The following is a 10,859-nucleotide window of genomic DNA, read 5'->3' as shown; positions in this document are numbered from 1 at the left end:
AACCTGGAAATCCTCCTGACAGTGAGGGATTTCAGGGCACTAGGGGTTAAATGAGGAAAAGCCTCTCCATTCACCCCTATTGCTCTGTCTGAGGTTTTATATTTCTCAGCCATTCAGCACTCGAGATGAATCGGAAAACTTGTGCCCATTCATCCCTAGTGCTCTGTGATTGGCTGAGAAATAGGAAATCCTGATGACAACTCAAGCATGATCAGGGTTTCCCTTTCCTCAGCCAATCACAGAGCAGTAGAGGTATGAATGGAGATAGTATCCATAGTAAAGCTCCGCTGATTGCTCTGCTCCCTGAGGAAAGGGAAACCCTGATGACAGCAAAGGCTTTTCCTCAGCAACTCAGGGAGCAGAGCAATCAGCTGAGCTAATATTTATATTATCACCAATGATGCGGCATAGGTTCATGAAAGAAACAGCGGGCTATGCTATACATTATTATAGGATATTGTAATGTTTTTTTGGATTACACCTAGAAAAGTTCAATTAAGCCATTGGGGAGTGTATGTAACTCTAAGGACAGTAAGTCCACAAATCTCCAGTAATATTAATGTTTGTAAGCACAACCACATGGAGCCATTACCAGTGCACAGCGCTAACACAGAAGTAAGTAAAATGAGCTACAGTAAACAGTAAAAAGAAAATGTTACTCCAATTAGCTTAAACAGGGCATAATTCCTAGCTTGTAATTCATCTACAGCTTTATTATCACACCTAATCTCATCCTTTCTAGGGGATAGCATAATGGGTGTTATAAATTCTGTTGGCTCATGAACATGCCCAGCTACACAAGTAGGTCTAAAATAGGGCCTGCCGACACTTCCACAAACCATAATGAAGGTCTAGGAATCCCAGCTATGACCTCTCTTGCTGTACTTAGATGTTTGAAACAACCAGTAGTTTGTTGGAAATAAAATCACATAAATAATTGTAGAGAAAAGTCATAAAAAAAGCCAATAATAAGGTTGTTAATTTTCATCTGTTTCCGTCTCTGTGTAAAAAGATGTGTATACTGTCCATGTCTTTTTTCACTCTCCTTGCGGTGGTTGAAGAACCTCCACCATTTGACAAACTTCTGGATGTCTCAAATAGCTGAGTGTTGTGTGGTTCCTCCTGCAATGTCCTTATAGAACATAGGTAGCAGGTGAGCAGAACAACAGCACATGATGCTGGACATCCAACACAACAGGAAGAATTTTGGATGGGACTCTGGTTGGACTCCTTTAATACATGTTTTTCTTTTATTTTCTAATTTCTATATTAGTTTAAATAAACCTAAATTGTTTCTTCAAGGTTTTTAGACATTTGCATTGGGATGAGAACTGATCACATGGCAATAGGCTAAAGATTCTTCTGTCACCATAGCTCTTCTAGACAAAGAAAAAAGAGAATTGAGGCACAGCTAATGGGCCAGGTATATAATAAAACTTTTTTTCCAAGTGTTCTTTTATTCTTTAATTACTTTATTACCCCATATATACTAAAATTCTCCCCTCCAAGGTTTTTAGACATATGCATAAAGCTGTGAACTTGGCATGGCCATGGCCTGTAAATGAGTAAACTTGATACATGTAACCAAGTTATAATGGTAGATAAAGTAGTAACTTTACTCCATGGCCAATATATGGATCCGTCTTTTTCCTCCCACATGCATAAAATATTCAGGGATCTAAAACTGTTATAAAACACAAATCAATGGCCAGTTCCAGCATGGATAAGTGCCATTTACACTTTTTGAATGTTATTACATTTAGTTTCATTGAATTGGATGAGGGAGAACTTTGTTTACAATTGAGAGAGTACTCGATTCTACACACAAACTTTTCATGTTTTGAAAGTGTGCCTTCAAAGTAGAATTATTATTAAATATATTTTGGCTTGTTTTAAAGGCCCAAAAAATCAAGGGACTAAAGTAATGTTATTCTGTGTATAGTAAGAAATTATTTTTAGCATTGAGACTGTCAATGTTTTTCTTATGGCCACTTTTATTTCTTTATTCCGTACACTGTAGATGATTGGATTCAACATTGGTGTTACCACTGTATAGAAGATGGCCACAATTCTGTCCCGTTCTGGGGTGTAACTGGAAGGAGGACGTAAATGCATGAACTGTATTGTTCCATAGAAAAGGAAAACCACAGTAAGGTGGGAGGCACATGTAGAAAAAGCTTTTCGCCTTTGTTTGGTTGATTTTATATTTAAGATGGTCAAAGTAATGAAGAGGTAAGATACAAGTATGAGCACAAAGGAGCCTCCAAAAATGATTGCAACTGCAGCGTATTCTAAGGCCTCGTTGAACCAAATATCTGCACAGGCCAAATGAAGTATAGGGGGCATCTCACAGAAAAAATGGTCAATCCTATTGGATTTGCAGAAAGGCAACCTAAAAGCATACAGGGTAAGATGGACAGGAACAGCAAAGCTTACAGTCCAACATCCAAGAGCAAGACAAACACACAATGTTTGGCTCATGATCATGTTGTATTGTAGAGGTTTACATATGGCATTGTATCGGTCAAAAGCCATAATAGCCAAGATCACACATTCTGCAACAGCTAGAGCTGAGTGGAAGTACAGCTGGACTGCACATGCCATAAAGGAAATGCTCCCATCCTGCGACAAGGTGTTTGCCAACATTTTGGGCACCACAGTAGTGGCATAGCAAATGTCAATGATGGCAAGATTGGTTAGAAAAAAATACATAGGAGTCTGAAGTCGGGGATTAAGTTTGACCATAAAAATCAGTAGAAGATTTCCTACTAATGTCACCATGTACATTAGGAAAAGTAGCAAGGAAAAGACAACTTGTAAAACATACATGGAAGAGAGACCGAGAAGAATGAATTCTCCTACAATTGTTTGGTTTCGCTTCAACACCATTTTTGTGATTGAAGATTTTTGGTGATGGGAGTTCCTGCATTCCTACAAGAATCAGTAGATATAACAACCAGTTAGCCTACAACAGACTCTTGTTAAATTCATATGCATAGTATTAAAAAAGAATACCTATAATTATTGGATGTTCCACGAAAAAGCCATTGTAACATGGAGTTGTGTCCCTCTTAAACTCTGCAAATGAAAATTATCTTGAAATAGATCACATAAGATAAGCCAGCAGCATATAACTCCTTCATATTTCCCAAGGGTTTTTTCACCAAGAGAATGATTGCATTGGTTTCACATTCCCAGTTCAATAAAAGTTTACAAGTCTTTTGGAAATTCTATGTATGTTAGAAAAATGTTATTCAACTACTTTCAGTTAGTTGTTCTGTACCATGATAGGATATCTTGCATTATGATGTATTATGTTGATGTTAGTGTAACTGGCTGTAAAAAGATGCTGAGATACAAATCAAGAAAGCTATGTCTGCTGTCCCTTGAATTTTTATTAAATCTCTGCATATTCTAAAATCCTTATTTGTGTATGTCTGACTTGAAATCTCCACTTCAAGCAGCATTATATGCAAGCAGCAAAAATAAAAGTGGTTTTACCTGCTCAAAGATTCTACAGTCAGCCACTGTTGAAACAGTAAGGCTGAAGCAGCAAGGAAGAAGTAGGCGGTGGGCCACATGACTAGGTGTAAGGGGGAGAGGAGGGTTAAAGTCAAGTGATCAGAAGAAATGGTTAAGGACTGACTAAAAAAGAATGATGGGGAGGGGTAAAGAAAGGGTTTTAGGAAGGAAAAGTTTCCCTCCCTCCTGCCCTAAAGAAAGGGGTAGTGTTAGTCTGGGGGGATGGTTTGGAGGGATGGTTTGGTGGTTGAGGTCCTTGGGGGGTATCTTTGGGTCTGATGAAAATAAATGGAGAGTCGCCTTTGCTTTGACATCTCTTAAGTTTAAAGGTACAGGTGGTTTGAGTTGGTGGTGGTTGGTAAAATGGGGCTGCAAGAAGGATCTTTGTTCCTTAGCCGGTAGGATAAGTGGGGCCTGGGAACAGTTACATTTGGTGCAGACCCCTAAAATGGCTTAAGTGGGTAAGCTGTGCCCTTATTATTGCGGTTATTATTGCTTTTATATGCAATTTTGTCAATAGTGTATATTTTACATTGTATATTTTTATATATATTGTATATAATCATTGATACAATAAAATGATTATTTAAATAGTTTAATAAAAGGTGGTCATTATTCAAATAAAGTGGCCTGAGAGGCCATTTCCTAAAACAGAAGTGTGGCGTATTATTGGGGAAATGGAGTTGGTTAGGAGGACAAAGGGGGTAAGTGGGGGAGGTAGCGAGTCTAAGGGCTACCTAGGTCAGGATTTTCTTTGTGCGTGCAGCACAGCCAGAAACCCATAATCACATCCTTGTGCTTTCACCTTCTGTAAGGTTTTCTTGTTTAAGATTAACAGCACTGTGTTGAAAATTCCTGTTCGATTTACAGATCTGTGTGTCGTTTTCCAGCGTTATTCTGTGCCTCGGGGTGCAGAAGGCTCATAATTTGGGTATACCAGGTCTAGTAAAATCTTGGAGCCATGCTTTGGTTTATTTGTAATTTAAACCTGTGCTAAACAAACTTTGTGTAAATAGAATAGACATGCGTATCCTGTAGTTTTGTGTAAATCTCCCAGATCTGTGCAGTAATACAAAACCAGTCACTGCTTCCTCTGGGTAACTAGTCTTGTATCCACACCCCTTCAGTTTTCTGCAGACAATCTGAATGAAAGGTCAGAGAAACATTAGGCCATTTATTAAAGCTATTCGAGAGTGGAGATGATAGACTATCATGAGTGAGGTCCCATGATGCGGCAAACTTGGAATGGTTTGGGTTCAGAATTGAAAACATTTGCCAACTAACAGTAAATGATTTTTATAACAATCAATTTCAGGTTTATTGGATCACTTAGGTTCACCCATGATAGTATATCTTCCCCAGTATTGGAGAGTTTTAATAAATCAGGTCTTTTATCTTGTTCTTAGATTGTTCAAAGTTCATCACTGATTAAATTTTGAAATCAGTCTATCATTGAGATGCTCTTGTGCTAGCATTTTTAAAAGATGAGGTCTCTAATGGCTGTTTCCATATTTATCTAAAACTGGTTTCCTTTAAAAAGACAAGTAAACTATCCACATTTATTATATAGTCAAGAAACTGTTATATTATGTATTTTGTCAACAGAGTAGTTGAAAGCAGTATTTTGGTTTGTTTCTTTGGTTCAAATTGATCCTTTTGGTGCCAACCATACCTCATTAATGTACCATGTGTTAGGTAACCAATGAGGTATGGTAGATCTTAAGGCAATGAAAATATTTAAACTAGTTGATGCCCTATCTGCTGTTACTAGAAGGGATCAGAGTGGCTACAAAGCTGACTGATGCCTGAAAAGACATGCCTATTTCCTTCATATTATCTCCTTGTCATTTATTGTTGCCAGACTTGTTTTCTACTCGTGGTAAATCTGACTCACTTTGTCCTGAGTACGTTTTAAGTATAACTGCAGCTCCACTTTAAAAATGATGTGATGTCCCTTCTGCAAGAAAGGGTCTTACCTGTCTGATCATTCGCTCCAGCTGTCAAAATTGCTAAGGTGCACATGTGCAGCTAAGTGTTGGTTGCTGAGATTCCTGGCACATCCCAGCTTTCTCTGCGGTTGCCGGGACTGAATGAATTTCCACGTGTCTAATTCATCCTGGCTCATCAAGATAGTCAAAGACTGTAAAGAAGAGAAGATGGAATGAAGATAGTAGTGCCTGACTACCAGCTGAATATAGTAGGTTTAGTTCTGCTTAGGTAATAACAGTATTGTGTTAAATTGCATTAGGGGAGAAGATTAGGGGCTTAACGTCTCTAATGCCCCCCAGGGGTTTATTTACATAGATGGGGCTGATGTATTAAAATTCTCCAATACTGGAGAAGATAGACTATCATGGGAAAACCAAGGTGACCCAGCAAACCTGGAATGGATTTTTTTAAAAAGGTATCAGTTGGCAAATGTTTTCAATCCTGAACCAGATCCATTTCAGCTTTGCCATATCACCCAGGTTTACCAATAATAGTCTATCTTCCAAATTCTTTAAAAATATGGCCCAATGTCTATATAAGGAGGACTTCTTACCTAAAGCCTTTATTGAGGTGTCCCTTATTAAGATATTCACCCTCTCTATTTATCTTGTTAACAGTAGATGCAATATGAGAATAATCATTCATATTCAATTGTTACCAGATTGAGAATAGAATGGGAGTGTTTCAGTGGGTTATAACTCTGTATGGGTTTGTGTCTGTGAGCATTGTTTCCCCACAATTGAAACGGATCTTGATTGCAGATTATCATATAAGCATTAAAAAATGCCTTAAAATGCAGTTAAGAAAAATGGCAATACATCATAATAATATTATTTATTGATTTATTTTTCCTAAAAATAATTTAACATTGCTTTCCCGCAAAGTCATTGTGAAGGTTCAATGCATCACTTTTACACTATTTCTACTTAACTTACTTTGAAGCCAGGCCAAGGAAAACCATTTTTTTTGTTCCCATAGGGTTTTTGTTTTATTTTAATAGGTAAAATTAACGTTATCAAACTTGCTTTGAAAACATACTTTCCCAAACCAATTACAGTTTGAAAGTATTCAAAGAAAGTGTATTTAAATTCTTTAGGGAAAAACAAACTCTGTATCTACATTTTTCAGGGGATTTCAATGACTTTATACATGTTTAGTATAATAGCTATAGGTTATTAATTTATATTTTCATAGTTTAGTATTCTATTGTATCATAGGATTTAAATGTTTGGTCATTTACCTTTTGGACTACAATAAATGTTTTATAATAAAATACAAGAATAGAAGAAATCTTAGGACTCACTAAATGATTTCTGTTAATACCATTACTTTTAAATAGCTTCCCAAAAATGTAAAACATTATGAGAAATATTACAAGCCTATTATCTCAAACCCTCCTCACTTTTACAATGTTGTCCAAATGTCCAAACAAAAACCATCTCAGTAACACATAACAACAACAAATGCTAACAGAAACTTCAACACTAATACATATTCTGGCAGGCTAAAAAGGCTGACCTCAGTACATCAGTAGTGGCCAAAATGAAGATCTGTTCTATCTAGTGCACCTCAGTTCAAAAGGGGGTCCAACCCCATGCTAGCAAGGTAAGGGTGCTGAAAGGATCTGCAGGTTTCTTGGCCCTATTCCTCTGTGATCTCTCACCATCCCAGTGTCCCTCAGTGCATCAGAACAGGCGCCTGGGAAGAATTGGTCAACGACGCATACACTCGTATGGTATCAAGCAATCTTCAACTTTATTATAACAAACATTAGTTTATATACCACAACAATATGGCGTCGGGCATGCTCATTTAGAATGAATGGAAATTCACTAAAGTATATGTATCCTAAAAGATTATTTATTAACATAATTTCAGACACATACAAAACACCTTGTTATTAATAAACAATCAACATTATCTGAGTTTAGCAGAATTAACAAGGACACTCGTCTTGGCAGAACATCAGGTTTATACATATAGTCTAAACAACCAAGGAATACATTCAGTTCTCACGACTAAGCTCTCATAACTAAGAACTGAAACAAAATGGAGTGTCTCAGGCAACAAAATGGAGTGTCTCAGACCCTTTCAGGTGCCTGGTGAGTGTAAATAATATATATATATATATATATATATATATATATATATATATACAGTATATACTCTATGTGTGTGTGCTTGTTATCCTAGGGTCCATGGACCTCTAGGAATACAATGGCTTTTGTCAGGGGGTAGCCTACGGGCTGCAAACTGTTGAATCCTGGGTAAAAGGTGAAAATCGTCTAGGCCCAAGTGTTTTAATAGCAGTAATTTATTCATCACCAGGGAATATTTCAGTGAATGTTAGATCCACTACTTTATAATGAATTCCATGGGGTAACTGAAATGGAAATGTGAAAATATGGAATATAAATTAGAGCCCCTAAATACAACAATCATGAACAATCCTTAGCAGATGTCATTGAAAAGGTTAATGTAGATCCAATGTAACCCAGGAATACCACTTAAGAACCCAATTCTTGACATTCAATATATATATATATATATATATATATATAAATGCATGCAGTTAAAAGTTTCCTGTTCACAGAAAAGTAATCCAGGAAGGAAAAAGAGAGAAGTAATTGGAAGGTCGTGGTGTTAGTGATCATGAATGCAGAACACTGAGTTTTCCATCAGTAAAAAGTGAACTCCCTAGATTCAAAAAATAAATAATAAGTGTCACAGATCCCTGCAGGTTCAGCCACCATGCCACCATACTCCGCACTTTGGATTCCTACTCCCTCCCGCTACTCCAGTGACCCCAAGCCCTGTCGTGGGTTCATTAATCAATAACCAATTCCAAACACAGCTTGAATTGCAGCAATGGAACTTTCCCACAGATCAAACCAAGGTGGCTTTCTTCTTCTCTTTGTTGACGGGAGAGGCCCTTGCCTGGGCTTCACCCCTCTGGGAAAAGAGCGATCCTATGCTAGGAGACTTCAATGCCTTCCTACAGACCTTCCGCAAGGTCTTTGATGAACCTGGCCGGGCCTCCTTTGCGGCCTCCGGACTCTTGGGCCTACGTCAAACCTCCCTCTCGGTAGGTCAATATGCGGTGAAATTCAGAACCTTGGCGTACAAACTAAATTGGAAGAATGACGCCCTGGTGGCGGTTTTTTGGCAGGGGTTCGCAGAACGAGCTTGCTGACCGGGACCTTCCCCCTACCGTTGATGACCTAGTGTCTCTCTGCGTACGGATTGATATCCGCTTCCAGGAGTGGGTTTGGGAAACCCAGAAAGTCCTGCGTCCCATTACATTTGCTCCTACCTTCCAAAGGCCTCTCCTTCTTAGGGTAGAGCCTATGCAAGTGGACCAAGCTCGACTTGCTCCTGAAGAGCGGGCCCGTCGCAGGCATCAGAACCTCTGTGCTGGGGAGGGCCACTACAAGTTCGTTTGTCCTTTGAAGGCCTCAAATGCCAGTGCCTAGGGAAATGGGGAAAGGGTTCCCTAGGCAAAACTACTACCTCTCCACCATCCAAAGTACATTTTCCTGTCAGGGTCTCATCTGACAGACATAATTTCTTAACCCAAGCCCTTTTGAACTTCATCAGCCAACAATTGGTCTCTGAGCACAACACCCTTGTGGTGCCCCTATCCAAGCTTTTGGTGGTTTTTGTGGTTAATGGCACTGCTCTATCGGACTGCATCCAGCATACCACCGAGCCATTCTCCATGAAACTTGGGGCTCTGCACATTGAGACTATTTCCTTTTTGGTGGTTCCCAAGATCGTTCATCCCATTTTGTTGGGAGTTGCCATGGCTGCATAGACATGCCCCTGTCATTAAATGAAGCAACAGAGACATACTTTTGTGGAGCCCCTTCTGTTTCCAGGAGTGTCTTCCCAGGCTACTTCCCATCCAGCAAATCCTTTCTGCTGCTGCTTCTGATGCTGCTGCATCTCAGCCTAGCTTACCAAGACCATACTCAGCATTTGCTGACGTTTTCAGCAAAAAACAGGCTGAAACGCTATCACCACACTGCCCCCACAACAGGGCCATTGACTTAATCCCTGGCTCTTCAACTCCACGGGGTGGAGTGTACCTCTCTCCATCTCTCAAACTAAGGCCATGTCTGATTATATCCAGGAGAACTTGGAGAGGGGCTTTAGCCGCAAATTATCATCCCCAATGGGAGCTGGGTTCTTCTTCGTGCAAAAGAAGGATGGTCCCCTGTGTCCCTGCATTGACTATAGAGATCTGAATAAGATCACAATTAAGAACAAGTATCCACTGCCCTTAATCTCTGAACTCTATGACAGACTTCAAGGGGCATCAGTCTTTTCCAAGTTAGACTTACACAGTGCCTACAACCTGATCCGCATTCGTGAAGGGGACGAATTGAAGACTGGCTTCAACACCCGGGATGGTCATTATGAATACTTGGTAATGCCATTTGGGCTCTGTAATGCGCCAGCGTTGTTTCAGGATTTTGTTAATGGCATCTTCCAGGTCCTCCTGTATGTCTGTGTGGTTGTCTACCTAGACGACATCCTGATCTACTCCAAGGATCTACCTAGCCACTGCAATCAAGTCAATTTGGTTCTGCAACGGCTTAGGGAGAACAGACTGTATGCCAAACTGGGGAAGTGCCAGTTTGAACTCCCTGAGGTTCCATTTTTGGGATACATTCTGTCTGCGCAGGGTTTGCGCATGGACCCCGACAAACTTTCATCTGTGCTAAACTTGCCACAACCACTTAGGCTAAAACCTGTCCAGAGGTTCCTTTGCTTTGCTAAATACTACCGGCAATTTAATAAAGACTATTCTACTCTGGTTGCCCTGATTATAGCTATGACCAAGAAGGGTAGTAACTGCAAAGTCTGGTAACCAGAGGCGCTCCAGGCCTTTTATCTACTGAAGAAAGCCTTTGCAACAGCTCCTGCCTTGGTTCGCCCTGACACCTCTGAGCCCTGCTTTTTAGAGGTGGACGCTTCCTCTGTTGGAGTGGGCACAGTTCTTTCCCAGAAGAATGCGGCAGGCAAGCTGAGGTCCTGTGGTTTCTTCTCTAAGAAGTTCTCTCCTGCTGAGACTGCAAGCTTCTTGCAGTAAAACCCACCTTAGAGGAATGGCGTCACTTACTGGAGGGAGCTTGACATCCTCTAACCATATTCACGGACCATAAGAATCTGCAGTACTTACAATCTGCACAAATCTTGAATCCTTGTCAAGCTGGGTGGGCACTCTTCTTCTCCAGGTTTGACTTCATACTCACGTATCATCCAGGTTCCAAAAATATTAGGACTGACGCCCTTTCTTCCTCCTTTGAAAAGGAGGACCCAGAAACAGAACCCACTTTTGTTAT

At 39.8% G+C, this 10,859-nt stretch overlaps 1 protein-coding gene across 1 annotated transcript; it reads right to left on the bottom strand.

Moving 5' to 3' along the window:
* Positions 1–1,908: 1,908 nt before the first annotated feature.
* On the bottom strand, positions 1,909–2,889 carry LOC140342519 (olfactory receptor 5AR1-like). Its single transcript, XM_072428726.1, has one exon. The coding sequence runs from the start codon at positions 2,887–2,889 to the stop codon at positions 1,909–1,911; it is 981 nt and encodes a 326-aa protein (XP_072284827.1).
* Between the last annotated feature and the right edge of the window lie 7,970 nt (positions 2,890–10,859).

The sequence above is a fragment of the Pyxicephalus adspersus genome, chromosome 12 (assembly GCF_032062135.1).
Source record: "Pyxicephalus adspersus chromosome 12, UCB_Pads_2.0, whole genome shotgun sequence".
Classification (NCBI taxonomy): domain Eukaryota; kingdom Metazoa; phylum Chordata; class Amphibia; order Anura; family Pyxicephalidae; genus Pyxicephalus; species Pyxicephalus adspersus.
The sequence above is the reverse complement of the archived record's forward strand: the minus strand, read 5'-3'. Positions and strand labels throughout refer to the sequence as shown.